At 32.9% G+C, this 24,357-nt stretch overlaps 1 protein-coding gene across 6 annotated transcripts in view; it reads right to left on the bottom strand.

Moving 5' to 3' along the window:
• Positions 1–24,357, bottom strand: part of LOC114324973 (YLP motif-containing protein 1) — a 103,240-nt gene that overhangs the window by 40,630 nt on the left and 38,253 nt on the right. For 3 of the 6 annotated variants that reach the window (XM_028272909.2, XM_028272906.2, XM_028272910.2), the window contains exons 3-6: positions 9,110–9,172; positions 8,837–9,052; positions 5,938–7,966; positions 2,890–3,070 (exon numbers count right to left, since the gene is read on the bottom strand). In XM_028272909.2, the coding sequence (XP_028128710.2) occupies positions 2,890–3,070; positions 5,938–7,966; positions 8,837–9,046 (2,420 nt within the window). In that variant the 5' untranslated portion in view covers positions 9,047–9,052; positions 9,110–9,172. Of the gene's footprint in view, positions 1–2,889; positions 3,071–5,937; positions 7,967–8,836; positions 9,065–9,109; positions 9,173–24,357 lie in introns of all 6 variants that reach the window. The other 3 variants (XM_028272907.2, XM_050656451.1, XM_028272908.2) reach the window with 3 other exon arrangements.

Here is a 24,357-nt window from a genome sequence, read left to right as displayed (position 1 = left end):
TTGTGTATATATCATTTGTGTAGATTGCTGATGGGTTTTGATGCTCTCCATTGTTTTTATTGCTTCCTTTGGTAAGTTTCTTATAGTGATCACATCCCTTGTAATTGGCTGGGTGGCCTCCATTGCATAACGCACATATGGCTGGCGTCTCCTTTGACTTTTTGCACGTGGTGGTATTGTGTGAGCCTCCGCATTTTACACAGACGTATGGTTTATTACAATATGATTTGGAATGTCCATATTGTTGGCATCTCATGCACTGTATTATACTGTTTTTTTGAGTTCGTGGAGGTTCTATGTGTACTACTCTGTTCTGTAGGCCTGTTATATTATAGACATCTTTGTTGTTTTGCGCGGGTTCTAAATCTACAAAGAAGAGATTAAGTGGTTCTTTGGTTTTTTGTTGTTTTACATTAACTATGTTTCTCACTTTGTGCCCTAACTGAGATAGCTCACTTTTTATGTCATCAGTATTGGTTGAGTGATGTAAGTATCTGATCACGATTCTGTAGGCTCGTTCTTCTTTTAGTTGGTACGTGTGATGGTATATATTTTTTTCCTTGAACTCCTTAACCAATTTTCGGTATATTTCTGGTGTTTCACAATTTATTTTGACAACGTTGTTTATTAAACTTTTTGTCTGGTATTCTTCTTTTTTGGCTATTTCCTCTAATTGCTTTGTCATCTCTTTGAAATCCTGTACCCCGTGTACAAATATTGGTGGAGGTTTTGGTATTTTGTTGGTTTCGACGTTTCCAATATTTTCTTCTGTTTCTTTCGACAGCGGTTGGAATCGGTTACCTGTTTCAATTTCGCTTGGATTTGGTTTGTTGTTATGTATTTTCTTTCTTTTATTGCTTCCCATGACTTGCCAAGCGTTTTTACTGTTTGTCTGATTTTCTTCTTCATCTTCGCTGGTTGATGTCATATAGTGAGTTTCTCTGTCTTCGATATTTGCACTATTTTTACTTGATGTCGGCATTTGCTGCTGAACTGGTTGAGAGCTGAACTGGTTGGTATTTACTGTCTGTATAGGAGTTGTATGATACTGTTGTTGCATAGTTGGCATATTCATGTTCATTGCATTTTCTGGTTGCTTCATCATTGTTGGCTGCCACTGTAGTTGGTTATTGGTTGCTTGTGGTATTTGTAAATTTATTGGATCACTCTGTATGTTTTGTTGTTGATAAACTGGTTGTCCATTTCTGAACCCAATAAGATTCCCCGAAGGGAACATATTGTTTTGTTTTTCTCACTTATTGCTAATGGGTTTTTTTTTATTGTTGTTGATAAGATAATTAGAATTCTTAATCACCGGTTTTTCGGAGCGCTTTAACGATGTTTACACCTCGATGGCCCAGCGACGACTCAAATAAATGTCATGTTAAGAATAAATGTTATAAATGTGGATTATCACGGACTTACCTTTTTTTCTATCATTTGTGACGCACTGAAAAATGCCCATGAAAAGGACTTTACCTAGACTGCGCGCTACAATCTCTGTGCGACCAATGTGACAGAGAAAAATGTTTGTATTTAGGGAAGGCATCTCTTTCTAATCGGCAGAGTTTATCCAATGACGTTGGGTTTATAGACCACGGACCACGTGACGTTCCCACTGCCGCGGCATGCCGGATATTTGATAAACCCCGCCGATTAGAAAGAGATACCTGCCTTAAATACAGACTTTTTCTTTGTTATTTCTCTGTTATGTGTTATTTGTTATGCGGCTACGCTATATGTGCCCAAATATTTGTCCATTGAAGTGTGTCAAAAGAGACAACTGGACGGATATGCGTATTTGCTATTCGTGTTTATGCGTTATGCGTGCGAATAGACGAATAAACCCTCCACACTGCGTCCCATAAATAACATAAATAAAAATAAATAAATAAATAAATAACATATAGCGAAGTGTAGTGCCGCCTTCTATGCATTTGTCTCGACGTTTCACTTCACGTTTGACGTTTAGACGAATCTAACCTCAATTTTTACATAAATACTTCTACAAATAAATATTCCCGTTCAGTACCAAACTGTACTTACATTATTCCATTGTAAATCCATTTTTTTAGATAAATGGGAATTTAAAAAGATGAAGAGGAAATGAACGAGGAACTGGGGGAGGTAATACAGGAGATGAAAACTGGAAAAGTTTCTGGTAAAGACCAAATTAACATGGAATATATTCTAAAATACTGATAAAATAGGATACTCATGTAGTCTCTAATCACAACAAAGTTGTTGCCAAACGGTTAAATCTATAACAAACTAAGCTTAGCGAAAATAGACACACCATCGATCTCTACACACTGAGAAAACAAAACTTAGCGTTGAAAAAAGAATAAATCAATAACTTCTGCCAACTGCAGCTGATAACAGAAAAAAATCAGGATATAAATATCCATTCAGACTTAAAAGATACTATTTATTTTAATTTTGGTATTTTATTAAGGTAATGGAGAAGGGAAGATTAAAACTGTAGACAAGATATGCCAGACAGTGGCGGTTCCAGATTTTTTTGGGGGGAGGTGAAGAAAAATTGGTCGAGTGAGAAATGCTGTAAAATAGAATGTCTACAAGAATTACACAACTCTATTAACATACATAAGAAGATTTAAGAAAGCACCGGAAGCTACAGACGCAGGTACAGAAATAAACTAATTGATCATACAAGGTAAGATTGTAGGATTGGAAGGAGATGAATTTTATCTGGAGTTTAATTGCTCGTCTATATGGTTTTATATAGCTCATCTGTACATTGATTTATTTTGAATGATGTGATGATCTACAGACCAACAAAGCGTAATATCATGCAAAAAATAAAAATAAACAGAATTTATTTCTATTATTAAACAAATTTCTACAAATTTAATAAGTAGTACGTACCTTGCCTCTGATGGTGGAATAATTCGTTCATAATCATAACGCTGTGCTAAGGGATCGAATTCCCTGATGAATTTTATAGCTTCTGCAAGCCATTTCGGTCTATGTATATGCGGGACGCAATTAACCGGTTTGTGTTTGTAATCGAACATGTTTACTGGCTCGATAGAAACCGAGTCGTCTTCTGAAAATAAGTATCACATTTAAATAAGTGACTTTGATGATACATTAATATAGATCAAAACTTGGTAAATAGATGGGAAACCCAAGAGACACAGCTTGACCAACTGAAGTTTACAAACAATAAAAGGAAAGAACATGCGTCCAAAATACAAATTTGTGTCAGCTTGATTTATGAATTGAATAACAGTTACTAAATGTGAGTCAAATTGGATGTTGGGAAATAAAAGGAAAAAGGAGAATGGGGAAGATAGTAAGAATGTATGGAGGAAAAGAACCTATAAAATAACTGAAACTATCGCATGAGGGTCGGTTCAACCATTGTTACCAATTTCGTATATTAAGACTACTATTACGATAACTAAGTCTACCAGTTCATTAAGTAAGCTATGGCGCTTTTCAATATCCTACGCTGAATAAGAAAATTACGTGACATTCAATGGAAATTTATTTGAGAGAAGAAATATAAGGATGGATAGATAACAGAAGCATCATAATGTAAAAAAAATTAACAATCAGCGTTGAATCTTTATAATCCCTGCATTCAAAGAGAAAATCGAAACTCCAACTCTCAGATTCTCCTAGCGGATGTCCTGAAATCCAAATAATAGTTAAATTTTGCTTTGTACAGGTCTGCCATTGCAAAATGCCAACGAAAATTTTTGAAAAAATCTGAGAACATTTTTCTGTACCGTGGCAATGTGGTTCCAAATGTCGACAACGTGGTCATGAACCTTTAAAAGCGTATATTGTTCATACACTTCAGGGGTTTGGGCATCACTGATTAAGAATCTGACATTATTTCTTTAACAAAATGGCGGATCCAATATGGCAGAAAGAAATTAAAAATAGCAATCAAAACGCAATGTTGTTTTCCAAATTTAGTAATTTAAGGTCGCTGGTTACAAATCTAACATTATTTTATATGGCGGATCCAAATTGCGGAAAGAACTTCGAACATTTTATTTTAAACGCATATTTTTTGAAAAGTTATACTATAAGGGACTTTTGAAATTGGTGATTACGAATACAACCTATTTTTGAAGTACACTATTCAGAACGTATTGATTGTATAGAATAGCCAATACATATTCAACAACCGCCAGAATCATCTAATACTCGTCATTTCACACTTTTGTATTCAAACCACTGCCAGCAATGCAAATGCAGTTAAAGGCAGCTAAACAACTAATATGATTCTGTATCTTCTTACTATATTTTGAGATTAATAAACGTTAGTCGCAGAACTATGCAGATCTCTGTACTTTTTGAATGTATTTTTACAAAATTTTGATTATTTCAAGTATATTTTTGCTGTTTATTCATCAACAAATTTTATGCATTTATTGGTATCAAATCTTAACTCAACTTATATCTTATATTAAGACATACTTGAAAAAGAGGCATCTGCTTTACAGCGATAAAATTGATAAATTACAAAACGTTTTTCAGCGTTTTCAATATACGCGTTCTTTTTCACGTTCACTACCGGCCAAAATAACATCGTTTATGGCTCATTTGTCCATAAGCTATGAATAATAATACATCTTCGGTATGATCCTTATACCGGCGTATTACGACTCTACGATAGTATGGGCAAAACAAATGTAAACACGAAAATCCCTAGATATGGACTTTTTTTACCTTATGACCACGTTTTCAGCATTTGGTACCACTGTGCATGATCTGAATTTTTGAACAGTTTCAAGAGTTTCCAAGAATACAGGGTGTCCCGGAAAATAGTGCGTTCCTTTAAGGTATGGAGAGAATACACAATTTGGAACAAAAAAGTCCTATACCATTTTTTTCTAAAGTTAACCGTTTCCAAAAAAAAGTTAACATTGTTTTCCATATACCTGTATTTTAATGTTTGGAAATTTTAATAAACTGGCAACATCGTACGCACTACGGAATAATAACATAATAAGAACTCGTTTGTGATTGTGATTAACAGTATTTAAAATAATCCAGCCTAATAGTAGGTAATACTTATGTATTTACTATTTGTTTACTAAAATTATTTTCCTTTGAAATGTATTGAAATACCTATTGCATAATTTTAAACGAATTACACATCTTTTAACATAAAAACACATCTTTTAACTGAACTAGTATTATGTATTTAGTAAGGTTTAAATGGGTTGAATGCTGAGTATTGCTGAGGGCTTTAACTGAATTACATAGTTTTAATAGTTTACAGTGGAACTTAAATACACCAGATAATGTCTCAGTAATTTGTTTACTTGTGAACTGAAATAACTAAGTTGTACTTACTTGAAAATAATTATTATACCGAATAGATGTTTCAAGTAACCTTTCACAAAAACCATTCATAGGTAATAACGTAATAGGTAATACACTCACTATTCGAAAACATTTTCAGCATTGACACTAAACAGGATTCTTTAAAACTATCTGTTTACTATCTATCTTCTATCTATTTATTTACATGGGACTGTCTATGCTTAAAGCGTACCGCACATAGTTGTCAGATTTAAATTTGCCTACCAAAATACATTTTAATTTTTTGGTCAAACGGTTGTATTTAGAAAAAAATGTTATAAGAGTTTTTTGTTCTACATGGTGCCTTCTACCTATACCTTTAAGGAACGCACTATTTTCCGGGACACCCTGTATATTCCCATGAAATATTTGCATCTGCAAGCTTTAACCATCGAATTTAACCAAGGACTGATGCCTACTGACCACACAAAAAGAAGACAGATATTTGATATCGTGATGGGATACTCAGATCTTGTGAGTTAAGACGAAGCAAGCCAGAACGAACGCTCAAAAGCAATGTAAAATAGTAAAAATGTAACATATAGGCAACGGTTTGAAAAGAAATAAAAAACTGCAAATTTTACTTACCTTGTGTCTGCGACACATGCTCATAATCAATAACTTTGGCAGGCTCAAACAGCGGAAAATCGTCATAAGGATCTTTAGTATCAAAATCATTATCCTTTAAATCTCGTGACAAAATTGGCGTATCCATCAAAGATGGAATTTTGGGTGGCGGTTGGTGTACCTGACTCATCAAAGGTTGGATTTTTGGTTGATCCATCAACGACTTTATTTGATTTTGCGACTGGTTCATAAACGGCTTTTGTGGTTGATCCATTGAAGATTTGAATTGCCTTTGATGGTGGGGCTGACGTCCACGATCTTCTTGATAAGAATCTTCTTCGTCTTCTTGAAACATATCATTGTATTTGTCGTAATCCTCGTCATCGTTATAGTTATCATAATCCACGTCATCGTCGTCGAATTTATTCCCGCTATCATAACGATTCTTTCCGTAATTATCTTTATAATAATTATCATTTGAGTAATCATCTTCTCTATTAAGGTTATTCTTTGAAGAAAATCTGTCGTTTGAGAAATTATCGTTTCTGTTATCATTGCGATAATAATTATCGCTGTCTTTACCATATTGAGGGGGATCTCTTGAGAACTGATTATCTAAACCTCTTGCTCCACTACCATAGTTACTTGGGACATTTCCCATACCTTTTGTATTATTAGATATAGGTGGAGGATTACTGTAGTCATCTACTTTGCTGTGCATGGCTGGGACATTTGGAGGTGGACCGTCAAATTGACCTTTTTGAAAGTAATCGTTAGTACTGGATCTAGCCTGTTGATAATAGGGATCTTGATAAGGTGGAGGAGGAGCGGTGTAGCTATTAGGATACTGTTGGAAATTAGGTGGCGGCAACGAAAAGTTCTGTCCATAGTTTGGTGCAATATTCGAAACGGTATCTGTAGTGACATTAGTAGAAGCTACAGCAGGAGGTGCATTCTGCGAAACCATCGATAGCATGCTAAGCAGTTTCTGATCTCCGAGAATTGTGTTGATTCCTTTGGAGATCGCCTCAAAGTCTGGTAGTTTCGATTTGGCTTTGGTATCCCCTTCTTCAGCTTCATCTTGAATTTCTTCTGATCTATCCGGCAATTCTTCTTTAGTGTCGTCTTTAACCAGATCAAGCCCAGGAATTCCTTCAGAGGACGAACCTGTAGTTAAAAATCCTCCATCTTTAGGTTTAAAGGTTAATGGATCATTATTCTCATTTGGTGGGGGTTTATTGAATAGATCATTTGTCGCTGGTAAAGCACTCTCATTATAAGCAGCACCTAAAGATGAAGGTTGAGCTGCAGTAATGTCAGTTTTATTAATCAATGTATCTTGATTTGATAAAGAAGATTGACTCTTTGGTGCGGAAGTTGCTTGCAATGCAACTCTCTTACGCCTCATTTGTTCGCGCCTTTCTAGGAGTGAATTTCTCCAAGATTCCCACTTTTTTTCATATTCTTTATACTGAACTTTATCTGGATGATTAGCATTTTGTTCTCTCCATTTATTAAACTGAGCTTCCCAAGCAGCGAATTCTTTATCAAACTTTTTCTCAGCTTCTGAGAGTTCTTCGTGACTTCCTTTGGGGTCTGTTGATTGAGCGATAGGAGCAGCGGCAGCGACAGCAGCTGTAGCAGGTGGTGGTTGACTATAGTTCTGACTTGCTCCTGGCATTTGTTGATTCCACTGATTAGTTACAGGTTTATCCAGCAATGCTTTCTTAGCAGGATCAGTTTCAATTTCTTGAGTATATGGTCGTTTTTGAGCGACATTTTGTGTCTGCCACGTTGGCAGTGTTTGTTGCACTGGATAATAAGAAGGGAAATGCATTTGTTGTTGCATCATAGGAGCAGCAGTGGAATAACCCGTCTGTGGGACTGATGAATACGCCGAAACTGCCGATGGCTGCATAGGAGGATCTTCTTTTGGAAGTGGAGGCTTACTGTCAGGCAATGGAGGAGCTGCTGCTGATATTGGTAGCGGTGGTTGCATTTGCATAGGAGTGGGAACCGCCCCTTGCATGGCAGTTAAAGATTTTTGATACTGAAAAATTAAAAAGTAAAATCAACGAGTGCTGGCTTTCGTGGTTTTTGTTATTGAGGTTTAACTGAACAAAATGGAATCAATTTGTACACATATACGAGATATTTTTATGTTTTGAGACTGACAACAAAACAGGTCTATATACAAATTACTTGCTAGCTGACGCATGGTAGACTCTTACTAAAATGTAAGACAAGAGGCCAGTACCAAAAGTACGGAAAAAGATAACACTGTTACTGAAGATGAATCCGTGGCTCTATTTCAAACATAGCCTGGATTTGAATAATGCAATGAACTTGATTCAAGAGAGTGGTTTGAAAATAATGGAACTTTCTGTACCTGACTAATGAGAGGTTATCATCATTTGAATGATGACGAAATGGTGAATTAAGTACTTAAGGACAAGTACATTGTGACCAAAGCCAATGACGCGGGAGACAGTGATGACGAAGAAATGAATGAACACAGATCTGCTTTTCCTTCACATGTGGAGGCTTACGACGCTTTGGAAACTGCAATGAACTGGTTAGAGTGCCAACCTGAGGGTACACCGTCTCATAATTCTTACATAACTTACTTGTGCACGTACGAATTTACAGTAATTCTGGATCTAATCACTAGTCCGGATGGGTCCTGGTCCCAACTGATCCGGATTTTTGACGCTCTACTGCAATAGGCATTTATGTTCATAGCAACAAGGAATATAAATCAATAAGAAATGATCAATTTAAAATTTTAAACCATCAACCTGATATGATAGTTTAGCTACATTCAAATATGTTTAGATACGTTTAGCTTGGCAATAATTGTATGAAAAATTATAAGCACAGTAAAAGGAAATCAAAATAAATTGTACAGATTATACCGTACCTCCGCTCCGTATTGCTGATGCCATTGTTGGTATTGCTGTTGCCACTGCGCCCACTGTTGCCAATTCTGCTGTTGCGCTTGAGCCCACTGTTCTTGACTGTAACCCATTGGAGTGATAGCCGGCGCAGCATTAATCGCATTGGGTAATACAGCGCCTGGTACAGCTGTGGGTAAAGCAGGTGTGCCTGTAGGCCACGCAGGCCACGACATGTCTACCTAAAAAATAATCTAATTAAAACAAATATGATCTGAACTGTTTTGGGCATGACTTACTTATATGGCACAGATACACTACGTAGAAAGTCCTTTCTGTGTATTAATTGAAGCTAAAACAATCTATTTAAACAGGGTTACATTAAATAATCAGTGTTATGAAGTAAAATTATATTTATAATATCGATGACTAAAAGTACAAACATATGTCCAGCTTTTGTGTATAAGAAACAAAAGTCTTCTAAGAAAAGACAAAAGTCTAAAACATATCTTATAAGTAGTTTTTGTACAAACAATGTAAAAGTTTTATTTTTAAGAGCGTAGGTGTTTTTGTTTTCGAATCTTTAAAAAACTAATACCTAAATATTTTTGAAAAATTTACACGCAGAATGAAAGATTACATTATTACCGAGGGCGGAAAGTCCCTTAGAATAAACAAAAAGTTTCTTTTGAATGAGATATTTGACATCAACAATCACACTCAATTTTCTCTTCTTTTTCACATCTGCAACTTATTACAATAAACATTATAGAAGTTTTCAGGAACTTTCGGCCATCGGTAATAATGTAATCGTTTATTCTGCGTTTAAATTTTTCAAAAATAGTATTAGTTTTCTCAGGATTCGAAAAAATGAATGCATTTAAAAAGCGTCGGTTTTGCGCGTACCCTCTTAAGACTATTTTTAACGATATATACATAACAAATTTCCAACTAAAACATGTAGCCACAAAGGCTGCAACATTTGAAGGGGGAAGCATTCGGAAAATTATAAAAATAAGAGTATATATTGTTGTAGAATTGTTTTTTTTTTATAAAGAAATTCAGAAAAAAATTAAATTTATATCAACGACCATGTAATCATAGTTTTTCATCACCCTGTATATGACCCAAAATTGTTTAGAATTTAATTTTGCTATTAAGAAAGTGTTTCGGGAAAAAGTGAAACGATTAATGATTCGACGAAATGCACGGGACATGGAACAAACAATTTGGTGCTTAGAAAGTGGACATATCGTTGAAGAAAACAAAGACGGCTTTAAGATCTTTTCCGGGAAGGTTTTTAATGTGGTATACAAATTGTATGAGGTTTAGATGTTAAAGTAGAAAGTAGGAAAGAACTAATTATGATATCTCTTGGAATATGACAAAGTGGAAAAGTTCTGTGAAAAAAAATTTGGTTCAGAAGAAATGGGTATGAAAGGTTTAAGAGAGGCGTGTTTTGATGGAGTGGGAAAGATATGAGAGAAGGGAGTCAGAATTTGGCGAGAGACGAGAGGTCACTGTGTAATTAACATCGGTGGAAGGCAGTCCAGTTTTTATTTTAAAAAGTTTAGTAATCAGTGTAGAGTGTGTGTAATCGGCCTTTGCGAGCAGAATCAAGTTGAAACCAAATTGTCGACCGGTTGAAGAGTCAATTTTCCTGGTCCGAGGGAGCTTCCTTTGTTTTGTCTAGAACGAGTAGCTGATTAATATCTTTTGCACAAGATATCGAACAAGGAAAACTGAGTAAAAGAATTCGAGCAAATCCTGTATGATTTTTGGAAGCAGTCGTGACGAGAGAGACTTTTTCGCAACATCCAGAGAGTACGCGTTTGGAAGAATCAAGGACGGCGCAATCCAGAGAACGAGGCAGTGAAGAAACAAAAAGGTCAGTCAAATTATTTGTCGGAATGGAGAAAATTTGTTTATATCAAACCCATATTTGTTTATTGAACTTTTCTTTTACGCAGTTAGTCATTTAAAATTTAAGAAATCAAGTCAAAAGAACAGAAGTAAATTTTATTAAATTTAGTATGAGTAAATAATAATTAATTAAATAATTTTTTGTCAAAACAAGGAGATATCAGAGTTAGAGTTTAATTGATTAAGTAAGAGATTGTTGCAACAAAGTTTAAATTTAATATTTTTGAATCACATGTACACGGCTTATTTGATAAAAACAATAGATTACATTTATATGATACTGAGTGTTTTCAATTTCCCTGTTTCCACCCAGGAAGAAGTAAGCAATCAGAAATATTAGAAGCCACAGATCACAGGTATTGTATACAATACAAAATTAGCCTTGAGAATAAAATTGATTGGAAAATTTAATTTGAATTTAGTTTTTGTTTTACATAGGCAGTAAATAAAATAATTGAATAATTAACTAAAGTAAGAATTTGCTAATCAATCTAATTAAATAGATATAATAGAGCATAACACTATACACAAAAATGTCAGTAGCAGACTATAAAAAATTCACCAAGTTACCAAAAAGGTCATTTTCTACATTGCATTGTTACTTACCTAACTGCCATCCAAACGTGTTTATACAGTATGGTGCAAATAAAAGGAATAAGTTTGTTATTTCGTAAGCCAGCAACTTTAAGGCAAAATCCCGAAACAGGTTGATTTTTATTTTTAAATCAAGTTTGGCATACAATATGTTTATCACACTAGTGACGTTATTCATCTGAGCGTGCTGACGTAATCTATGATTTTTTTGTTTGACCTCTTCGCTGCCAATCACGCTTTTTTTGTTTAACCTATTCGTTGCCAATCACGCGCCAGTGCGTGATATGGTTACTTCAGTCAGGTGCCGTTCAACAGAATGGCTCCTAACAGAGTTCCATTCTTTTCGATATATTATAGCGAATGGGTTAAATGAAAATAGGGGTCGTGTGCTAGCTCATTTGAATGGTCATTTAATTATCTATTCGGTAATAGGTGTTAACATTATCATAATTATTTATACAGGGTGTCAAATTTTGTTTTGAATTAATTGATCCAAAAAGAAGAATGTATGTAATTTATTTAATTCAACATACATTTTGCTGTTGTCAGAACACAGAAAAAAATATTTGTTTGACAAAGAAACATTTCTTTTCGCTTAAATTAAATATTAAAACTGCCAAGAGGTGTTCAAACATTGAATTTAAGCGAAATTATCAAATAAAATTTTTTTCTGTTTTCTAATAGCAGTTAAATGTATTTTGAATACAATGAATTTTATATATTTTTCTTTGTGTGTGAATTAATTTTTTCAAAAATTTTTTTGGACACTGTATAAATTATTATGATAATGTTAATATTACTGAATAGAGAATTGAATAATATTTCTAATGAGCTAGCATACGACCACTATTCTCATTTAAAAAAATCATCGATTACGTCATCACGCCCAGATGGATGACGTCACTAGTATGATATAGGTACGCCAGAAAATCATAATTTAAAAATAAAAATCGACTTGTTTCGGGATTTTTCCTTAAAGTGGCTAACGCAATAAATAATTTATTCCTTTCATGTGCACCATAATGTAAAACAATTTCTACATGTTTCTAGATGAAATAATATTTTTTTATTTTTTATTTGAATTTATCGGACAAAATTCGCTTTTCTAGTTAGTTAACACAGTAGTAGTCAACACATATTAGGTGTAATGGTAAACAGTTGGTAATTTGTTATGGGAATATACCGTAAACACCATTCATAAAAATTTAGACAAAATGTTTGTTCTTTTAACCATCGTTAGGTAATATATTTTTGATAAAGCAATAAATTGCTTTCGAACTAATTTCTTTTTTAGTCGGTAACATGTTTGCACACTTAAATTTTATCGATTATGAATTTGTGTATTAAATTACCATCATGCAAAATCTATAGACCTTAGCATCGTAAATATGGTATTACACAAGAGCACCATGCCGAAGAAAATCGGCATCGAAACGCTCGAGATGTTTTTGAAGAGAAGCTTCTACACTGGCGTTGTATTACATTTCTCTACAGTAAAATGTTGAGGCGAGTATCACGGAAGTAGAGCAACAAACCGCGTCACGAAAGTACCGCCAAGACACGAAGAGAATGTACAGCCACCACGAGGTTTATACGTGTTGAGGTACTATATAGTACACTTTAGAAGACCAAAAATAAGCATTTTTTCAAGATTTTTTTTCTTAGTGTCCGCAGTCATCTAAACCCAAACAAAAAAAAGATTTTTTTTCTCAGAACCTTTATTAAAAAAGAACATAAAACTTTTTACATATTACTATCTAACTCTTAGAGAATACAAAAAATATATCTTTTTTCATTTATGCACGTACACTAATATTGTAGAGGGCGCCAAAGTCGAGGCCTCGAAAAAAAGTAGTTCTGATGGCGGACAGTTAATCTCAGGATTGGGATCTCTGAAATAAAAAAATCGTACGTCATTTGAAAAATGAAAGTTTCGTCATTTGAAATGACAATTTACCACCGTTACGGCCGGTTTCACAAAGTAAAGTTAACTTGTGGTTAAGAGATAACCAGAAGTTACGTCAAAATATACGTTTTAGTTTCAGGTCAACGACGAAGTATGGCTAACTCACAGAATTTTTAATCAGATGTTGGAGTGGGTTACCCTTATGGGTATACCCAGAAGGGTAACAATTATGAAACTGAAACGCATATTTTGGGGTAATTTTGAGGTTATCTCTTAACCACAAGTTAACTTTACCTTGTGAAACCGGCCGTTAGTGAAAAATTCCGCAAAAAAAATTGTACGGAAATTTGAAAAAAATTTGTGAAAAAATCGCTTGTTTTTCTTCAGTTTTTCACGGTTAAAAACATCTATTTTTTATTTTTTGGTCAAATTGTGGTAAATTGTCACGTAAGAAACATTCCTTTTTCAAATGCAATAAGATTTTTTTGTTTCACATATCCCAATCCTGGGATTAACTGTCCGCCATCATTTTTCGAAGCCTCGACTTTTGCGCCCTCTACAATATTAGTGTACGTGCATAAATGAAAAAAGATATATTGTCTTGTACTCTCTAAGAGTTAGATATTAATATGTAAAAAGTTTTATGTTCATTTTTAAAAAGGTTCTGAGAAAAAAATTCTTGAAAAAAATTATTATTTTTGGTCTTCTAAAGAGTACTAGTACCTTAAAGAATTAGTACGTTATCCGAGCATAAGTATTGATTTTAGTAAAAACAAGCTGAAAATTCGAGCATTATCATAACGAAAACTTTGTTTATTTACATATTTAAATTACAATATGGAAAATTGCTCTTATGAAAAGTTGTTTAGAATCAAAGACTATGTTTTACTGTGCCATTATATCATTCTAATTTAAATATTGTGAACTATGAAGGTACTTTACTCTGGAGTGAAATTCATAGTACATATTTGACATACCTCGTATAAAATTGATACAATATGATATTATATGATGGTTGCATCTTAGTTTTTACACCATGAAGCACTTTTTATGACGAATAACTTTTTCTTGTCCAATTAAAATAAAAGAGTTATAAATGAAAATGATGTTGGTATCCATAATTTGAGAAAAATATTTTTTTCGTTAGAAGGATGTAATTGCATATACAGGCCCGGCCATAGGGATTATGCCGCCCTGAGCAAGATCGGTGACTGCCGCCTTGCCTAACAGTGATTTCTACAGGAGTATCACAGATTTCTTTAATTTGGTATCTGATCGAAGTAATTGTATCAATTCTACTTTCCCATCTAGTTTCGGACAAAGGCTTCAATGTTATACTAGAAATATCATTTTCAGTATAGCCCAACGATGAAGAGAGACAGAGAAAAAGTTACAAATTTTTGTCACTAGATAAAAGAAAGAAATTGCAAACTATGAGGCTTTAGCAGCATCGTTCACGACTAAGTTAAATGAATGGCAAAACATGGGACAAAAAGTTCTTCCCTTTCATATTTGCCCTATTATCATACTCTTGTCGTCTCATATCTTCCAAAGGTATTCCCAGTTCTTTCCGTTTTTCCAAAATAACTTCTTAAGTCCCAAGCCAGTGTTTCCAGTTCAGACACAAATCCAAGAAAATAATCTGCAATTTTAATTCTTTGTGAAGAGGAACCTAAACCGACAAAACGTAAAACAATAGTTATCTGTTCAATGCCAGAAATATCAGGTGTACAATCTAAAATTATGCTATAATACTTTGCTGATTTCAAAAAGTTTAAAATTTTATTTTTGATTTGGTCATGGAGAAACTGAATAATTTCGTTTTGAATACGTTTTCTCGAGTAATGATGCTGCTTGTTACTACCATTCGTTGTTCTCTTAATGTGCTCTTGCAAAACAGAATCAAATTTTCCTAAGAGCTCAACAAGCTTTAAAAAATTACCATTATGATGAAAATATATGACGAAAAAGTTGATCAGAATCGCTCCTAAATGGAAGACACTGTTGTGTTAAGAACTGTATCATTGAAGTCGTTCTATTACATTTTTCCAATGACGAGTTTCTGAATTTAGAACTTTTTGTGTTTCTTCCTCTATGGTTGTAACCGATTCTACTCTAATTCCTAGTTCTACCCACTGTCACTGTGACTGTAGATGAGCTGGAGACTTAGCGTGGTTGGACAAAGCTTCAGCCATATGTTTCCAATTATTATATCCATTTTCAGTAAATTTAATTTTAAGTGAATTTCAGTGAATTTACTTTAGTTCTGATCCCACTATTCTTATGCGTTGAAGGAGGTGTTGTCTATTTCCCGTCGAATGAACCTTGCAATATTGTTTCACTTATTTAATTCTCGTTTTTACAGTTGTATTTTTGCCGCTCTTGTTCATAATATTGATTTTTATAACATTAAAAACATAATAATTTATTTTTTCTTTAATTTCAAAAATTGGCTGTGCTGTGAAATTCGCCGCCCCTAAATTTGCCGCATTGAGCGGCCGCCCAGTTCGAACACCCCTGGGGCCGGGCCTGTGCATATATTAGAACATAATTTTTTATTCCAAACAACATTTCATAACAACAATTTTCAATATTGTGAAATAAATAAAGGTATTTTTCTCTTTAGCGAAATTCATATTTTTTGACATACCTCGAAAGTGTTACCTCCCCCCCTAATTAACTTATTTATTTTTAGCACATAGCAAAATGCTCCGACAGGTCGATTTTTGAAATAATAATGGTATATTATAACATCAATGTTTCGAACTTTACGCAATCCCTCTTCAGGTGACAGGCATAACTTTCACGTTTTTAAATGGGAATGTACATCATGTGACACCTCATTTAAAAGCTTTTGAAATGCTGATTACAAAAATGTATAATACTTTACTCCTATTTGAGAGCGTAGGCGCAAAATTTCTTTTTAAACGCATTCATTTTTTTCGAATTTTGAGAAAACTATTGAGTATTTTTGAAAAATTTAAACACAGAATGAGAGATTACATTATTACGGAGGGCTGAAAGACCCTTAGACTAAACAAAAAGTTTCTTTTGAATGATATATTTTAAATTAAAAATCAGACTAAATTTTCTCATTTCTTCACCCCTGTGCTGTGACTTATTAAAATAAACAATATAGAAGTTCTTAGGGACTCTCGACCCTCGATAATACTGTAATATTTCATTCTGCGTTTAAATTTTTCAAAAATACTGTTTAGTTTTCTCAGGATAAGAAAAATGAATGCATTTAAAAACAATTCGACCGAAATTTTTCGCCTACGCTCTCAAATAGGATTAAAGTATTATACATTTTTGTAATCAGTATTTCAAAAGCTTTTAAATGAGGCGACACATGATGTACTTTCCCATTTTAAAAAAAAGTTATGCCTGTCACCTGAAGAGGGAAACCGTAATGTTCGAAACATTGATGCTATAATATATTATGATTATTTTAAAAATCGACCTACCTGAGCGGTTTGCTTATGTGCTAAAATAAATAAGTTAATAAGGGGGGGGGGGTAACATGTATTCCAGCGCACTGTAGATAGAATTTGATATCTGATAGTTGAATCGTTTTTTCGTAAAATTAAAAATAAAAAACTTTCCCATAGTGTTCAACTTAAGTGACATCCTGTATATAATATATACATCAATATAATGTACATTATACATATCATTGGGTATACAGCTCAAATAAAAAATAGTGAGCTATCATTTAACATTACGTGAACATTAATAAATAAAATTTATTTATTTGACGTTTCAATTTTGTGTTGACGTTTAGTTGCGTCAAACGAAAACAAATTTGAAAAGGATTATGACGTCACAATGTTGACTTTAAGGTCGGAAGATGGGAAATCGGCTCTAAGTATTGCAGGAGCCGCAACACACGAACTAACCAACGAACAGACTTTGCGAATTTATAAACGAAAAGTTTTCGTTGAAAATAAAAGATCAAAACTGTATCAAATAGTAGGTTCTAACCTACTTTTCAGAAGCTATTGTCTTGTGGGATCTTATGCAATTTACTATTTTAGTTGGGAATCAGCCACAATTTAAGTTTGAAATTTGAAAAAATCGTATTTTGAAAACGATTTTCGAAGTGTAAATCGAAACGTCAAATATATTTAATTTCAAACTTAAATTGTGGCGTATTACCAATTAAAATAGTAAATTGTATAAAATAGAATTCTCTGTATTTTTGTTCGAGAAAACGAGAAAATTCAATAATTATGCTTTGTCACCAGTTTTACCGAAAAGTTAAAAATAGCGTAGATACATATTCAGGAAAAACGTTTCTCCTTTAAATTCAAGATGGCGGCTAACTCAGCGGCGTAATTCAGTCGCGATTTCAAATTTATACTACTACTGACACCCCTAAAGTTAGATTAATAAAATTTAGGGTAGCTTGCCTGCAATGCTGGGCGTTTTTTTTTTCGTCTAACCCGAGTGGACTATATTATAATTTGTAACTGTGTGACCAAATTCACTTTGTATTTGAGATACGTACAAAGACAACGGAAACCTTTGAAACCATAAGCGAGACAGGAAATGAATGTACACCCCGTGCAGGTATTTTACTTGGCGAGACGTTACCAACATAACATTCAGAAAATGTGGAAAAATCGAACCGTCAAAAACAGTGCGCATCCAAATCTCAAATGCAAAGTGAATTTGGCCAGACTGTCATACTACGTGTAACTTGGCACAAATTTGACAGCTGTACAGATTTTATTGAGAAAATGTGCACTTTATGAAGTTGAAGTTGTATTTTATGGCAATTTGGCTTAAAAAAAATCAAAACATGTTTTTACTTAGGTACTTGTGTAGATTATTGTAAATTGGTTTATTTAAGAACATCAATAATAATTATTGTTATTCCAATTTTAAATACACAGAGAATATCAACAATAACGTTACTGCTTAGGTGAAAATCTATAAAAGCACAGAAAGGAAGATTTACTTCTCCAACTCTTAACTAATACAGGGTGATTGATTAGTGGGGTGCTCAATAGATCCGCTATAGTAATAGATAGCAGTAAAAGTTAATAACAAAAATTTTAGCCACCTTTGAGCTTCACATTACAAAATTAGTTAGAATGTTACAGGGTGTTCGATAACACAGTGGCAGACCAAACTTATGTTTTTTTTTAATGAAACACCCTATATTTTATTTTATATTCGAAATCCCGTTCTCCATCACAAAAATATAATATGTTATACAGGGTATTTACAAAGTTATAACCAATTTTGTATGAAAATCGTAACAAGTTCAACTCCCTGTATAAATAAAAAACACAACAGCAATGGTTTATTCATGCCATATTTTTTTATTTATTGTCAAAATTTTTAAAAATTATTGACATTGCTAATTTTCTTTATATCAAATACAGGGTGAGTCGAAACGCAAGTACATTATTTTCTCAGTAATGTTAAATGGAACACCTTGTATTTTGTATCATTATTGAAAAGTAACATTAGGGTACTTTATTTTTTATATAACATTCCTTATGTCCAAATTTAGTAGTTTTCGAGATATTTTTATTTTTCAGAGCAAATTATTTTAGGTGTCTAAATTTATCTAAATTTTAAGTAAGCCATGACTGAATTGACAATTGACGATTACTGATTAACAATCCGGTAACCAATGTAACAACGTAGCAAATAAAGAAATAAAAATAATTTATTAGTAATACATTTTACAAAAAAAAAACACAACCACAACATGCAACATTTTTGAAACAAATAAAAACTACTTTTTTATGTAAATGCAACATAGTCCTGTCGCCAGGGGGGGGTACAACGGCCTTCTTAATTCAGATGGACTTACCCAAGTTTTTTTTATATATTGTGACCCGCAGAATACGAATTTTTTGGGTAACAGTTGATCCGGATGTCGATAAGATTGTTATAGACAAAGAACTTGAGGAATTACATAACAGCGATTTCTCGCAAAACAAAACATCTTTTTGTATTTTTTGGGTCATTTTAAGCAAAAAATATTCCTACAAGTTTTTTCGTAGAATGCATAGTCTTCGAGATAACCGCGGTTGAACTTTCAAAAAATCGAAAAATTGTAATTTTTGAACCCGAATAACTTTTGATTAAAAAATAAAGTAGCAATTCTGCTTACCGCATTTAAAAGTTTAAGTCAAATTATATCGGTTTTGATTATTTGCATTGTTAGAAATTTATTATTTTATTGTTAAACAAAGCTATAAACACCTAGTATGTGAGTGATGTTTTCAATGATTTCTCATTTAAAATCGAACGAGTAGGTAGAGTAGCTACGAGTGCAAGCGAGGCAATTTCTACGTAGCATGCGTTAAAACGCATGTATTAGGCACGGGAAACACTATGTGTTTATAGATTAGTTTAACAATAAAATAATAAATTTCTAGCAATGCAAATAATCAAAACCGATATAATTTGACTTAAACTTTTAAATGCGGTAAGCAGAATTGCTACTTTATTTTTTAATCAAAAGTTATTCGGGTTCAAAAATTGCAATTTTTCGATTTTTTGAAAGTTCAACCGCGGTTATCTCGAAAACTATGCATTCTACGAAAAAACTTGTAGGAATATTTTTTGCTTAAAATGACCCAAAAAATACAAAAATATGTTTTGTTTTGCGAGAAATCGCTGTTATGTAATTCCTCAAGTTATTTGTCTATAACAATCTTATCGACATCCGGATCAACTGTTACCCAAAAAATTCGTATTCTACGGGTCAAAATATATAAAAAAAACTTGGGTAAGTCCATCTGAATTAAGGAGGCCGTTGTACCCCCCATGGCGACAGGACTAACAAATAAAAAAGAAAATTAGTAATAAATTTTACAAAAAAACACACAAACACAAAATACAACATTTTGTGAAGACAATTAAACACTACTTTTGTATGTAAATGTAACAATTTAACAAATAAAGAACGAAAAATAATTTATCAGTAATACATTTTGCAAAAAAAAATGTTTGAAAAAATTAGAAGCTACTTTTAATAAAATATTTTTAATATTTAATTACATAAGGTGTTCAAAATTACCTCCTAACACATTTATGCACGCCTAAAAACGATCATTGAATGAGCTACTTACTCTACGAAGCATTTGTAAATTAACACATCGAAATACACTTTGTATTCTATTTTTTTTTTCATCTCATCCCTTGTTGTTGTAGGTATTTTATAAACTTCATTATTAACGTAACCCGAAAAAAATCAGTTGTTTATTAAATTCTGGCGATCTGGGTGGTCATGCTACTGGTCCGTTGAAAAATGAAAATATCTCAAAAACTAATAAATTTACACATAGAGAATGTTATCTAAAAATTAAAGTACGGTAATGGTACTTTTCAATAGTGATATAAAATACAGGGTGTTCCAATTAAAATTACTGAGAAAATAATGTACTTGCGTTTTGACTCACCCTGTATTTGATATAAAGAAAATTAGCAATGTCAATAATTCTTGAAAATTTTTACAATAAATAAAAAAATATGGCATGAATAAACCATTGCTGTTGTGTTTATTTTTATTTATACAGGGAGTTGAACTTGTTACGATTTTCATACAAAACTGGTTATAACTTTGTAAATACCCTTAGTCCTGTCGCCAGGGGGGGTACAACGGCCTCGTTAATTCAGATGGACTTACTCAAGTTTTTTTTATGTATTTTGACCCGTAGAACACGAACTTTTTGGGTAACAGTTGATCCGGATGTCGATAAGATTGTTATAGACCAAGAACTTGAGGAATCAAATAACAGCGATTTTTGGCAAAACAAAACAATATTTTGTATTTTTTGGGCCATTTTAAGTAAAAAATATTTCTACAAGTTTTTTCGTAGGATGCACAGTTTTCGAGATAAACGCGGTTGAACTTTAAAAAAATCGAAAAATTGCAATTTTTGAACCCGAATAACTTTTGATTAAAAAATAAAATAGCAAGTCTGCTTACCGCATTTGAAAGTTTAAGTCAAATTATATCGGTTTTGATTATTTGCATTGGTAAAAATTTATTTTTTTATTGTTTAACAAAGCTATAAACACGTAGGGTTTCCCGTGCTTTTACATGCGTTTTAACGCATGTAACGTAGAAATAGTCTTGATTGCACTAGTACCTATTCTACCTACTCGTTCGATTTTAAATGAGAAATCATAGAAACATCACTCACGCACTAGTGGTTTGTAGCTTTGTTTAACAATAACACAATAAATTTTTAGCAATGCAAATAATCAAAACCGACATAATTTGACTTGAACTTTCAAAGGCGCTAAGCAGAATTGCTATTTTATTTTTTAATCAAAAGTTATTCGGGTTTAAAAATTGCAGTTTTTCGATTTTTTGAAAGTTCAACCGCGTTTATCTCGAAAACTGTGCATCCTACTAAAAAACTGGTAGAAATATTTTTTGCTTAAAATGACCCAAAAAATACAAAATATTGTTTTGTTTTGCCAAAAATCGCTGTTATTTGATTCCTCAAGTTCTTGGTCTATAACAATCTTATCGACATCCGGATCAACTGTTACCCAAAAAATTCGTGTTCTACGGGTCAAAATACATAAAAAAAACTTGGGTAAGTCCATCTGAATTAACGAGGCCGTTGTACCCCCCCTGGCGACAGGACTACCTGTATAACATAACAAACCTTTATATTTTTGTGATGGAGAAGTTAACAGGATTTCGAATATAAAATAAAATAAAGGGTGTTCCATTTAAAAAAACATAAGTTTGGTCTGCCACTGTGTTATCGAACACCCTGTAACATTCTAACTAATTTTGTAATGTGAAGTTCAAAGGTGGCTAACATTTTTGTTATTAACTTTTATTGCTATCTATTACTATAGCGGATCTATTGAGCTTTACCCCACCAAATCAATCACCCTGTAGATTATCCTTTAACTACACGCGCTGGCGTACTTTGTACGCCAGATATAAGAATTCTACTGGAAATATATTTAAAAATTTAATTTTTGACCTTGCTTATTTTTCTAACCTATCACTGGAATGTGCTTTACAATTTGGTTTTAGTTTCGTTATAATCGGCGTTCTGGAAAGATCGTAATTTACATTTTATTATTTGTTGTTTCCGGTGGTGGACAATATACCCCAGGATTATATTACTATAAGTCGTAATATAAGTACATATTTTAATTGTTTTTTAGTCATTATGGCAAAAAATATATTTTTCTTTGTAAACAATACTTTTTCTCCTGTAAAAAATCACATTTAAAAAAATTTATTAGTAATTTTATTTATCATGGAATCCAGTTATTCCATGATTCCAGTTATAAATCCCAATTGGCTTACTGAAAAGGAACTCTAAGTATTCACTGATGCCGAATAAGGTTTATAACAAACAACTAAGTGTATTTTTTCAAAAAAAATTAAACAAATCCGCTGTTTTTAAGTGTATTTTCTTGTGGCGTACAAAGTACGCCACGCGTGTAGTTATGTTATAACTTGATGCGCGGGTAGTTAAAGGTTATACACGTCTACAGGTTTTAAATTTGTCCGTGACGTTGTGACGTACTTTGGGAACTTGCAGGAATGTGTAAAAAAAGCAAAATACAAAATTTTGGGTTTTATTGTTTAATGAAAATTTATGAGGTTTTTATTGCAGAACGATTAAGTATTTCAGCTATTTTGCAACATAAATGGTTGCAGCAATTATAGGCTAAATCATTGGTTCTCAATCTGTGGTACATGTATCAGTGGTGGTACGCAAAACGCAAATGATGCACGTGCAATGACTGGAAAACATGGAGCATATATAAATTATAGTTAATTAGATTACTTAGGTAAGCATAGCTATTTCAGTTAGGTGGTACAAAATAAAATAAAAAGAATTTTGTGGTACACGCCTTAAAAGAGTTGAGAACAACTGGGCTAAATAATAGTGTGTACGATAATAAACGAAGTTTGTTGTCTGTTAAAAAATCGAACATATAAAGATGTCATGTATTTTGATTGTTTCCATGCCGCATTTTGCGACAATCTTGGCGCAGTCGGAGCAAAGAACCCCGGCACTATTCTTACGTAAAAGTGATTTCAGTTAAATTGGCTAAAACTTTGCAGAGAGGTAGCTTTTTTCGTGCTGGTCAAAAGTTTTGAGTGACCCAAGACTCAGAAATCAATTGTTTCTGAGTTACATAGTGTCGGTTTTTAGTACATTTGAATAATACATTTTTGTATAATATACAGACTGTTACTAAATAAGCGCAACAAAGTTCAGAAAATGACTCTGCATGAAAAAATAATGACAGTTTGCTATATAAACGTATGTCCGCAAATGCTTTGTTTTTCGAGATACGGGGTGTTGAAATTTTTCTTACAAACTCACAACTTATTTATTGCTCTAAAACTAATTAAGATAGGCAAATTAAATTTGGTAGGTTTTAAGAGGTAGGTATTGGGCATTTTTTTGGCATAAAATTAAGAAGGAGCGCATACCGGTAATGGTCTCAACTTAGTTAAAGATAAAAATGATATACCACTGAGATATTTCAAAGGACATTGCACACATCTTATGGAAAATGTAATGTCACTCAAATCCAATAAAATTTACATGAAAAATTCTTATAGAAATTATATACAATCATTTTATACCATAACTCCAACTCTGAATTTTGATTAATAACGGTTTAAATTGATATACATAAATCTAAAATCAAATGGGTATGTAGGTGAGCTAGAGAGAGAAAAGTGATTTTGTGGATTGACACTTCCTAAATCTTTCTGCAGGTATTAAGGCAGAGGCGTACTCTGTCTGACAGTCGTAGTATATACAGAGTGAGTCTGTAATTTGGAATAAATTCAATATCTCAAATACTAATTGTTTTTTTTTGAAAATTGCTCAGACCCGACGATTAGTATTGCAAATTGTCCTTTTTGACATACAATAATAGTGTATACAGTGTGTCCCAATTTAGAGATATGATGTCATCTTTGATTTTCTTAAATGGCAACACTGTCATTTTGATAGCTATTTTGATAGGGTGTGTAAAGTTATACATAACTGCAAAATATCAAAATTTTATTCTTTACCATTTACAAGATAATAAAAAATAACAAAGTTATATCTGTGATTTGGAATAAATTCAATAATTCAAATATTAATTGTT

Source organism: Diabrotica virgifera, chromosome 1 (assembly GCF_917563875.1).
Source record: "Diabrotica virgifera virgifera chromosome 1, PGI_DIABVI_V3a".
NCBI classification, from domain to species: Eukaryota; Metazoa; Arthropoda; class Insecta; order Coleoptera; family Chrysomelidae; genus Diabrotica; species Diabrotica virgifera.
Note: the sequence above shows the minus strand (reverse complement) of the source record. Positions and strands in the feature narration are given on the sequence as shown.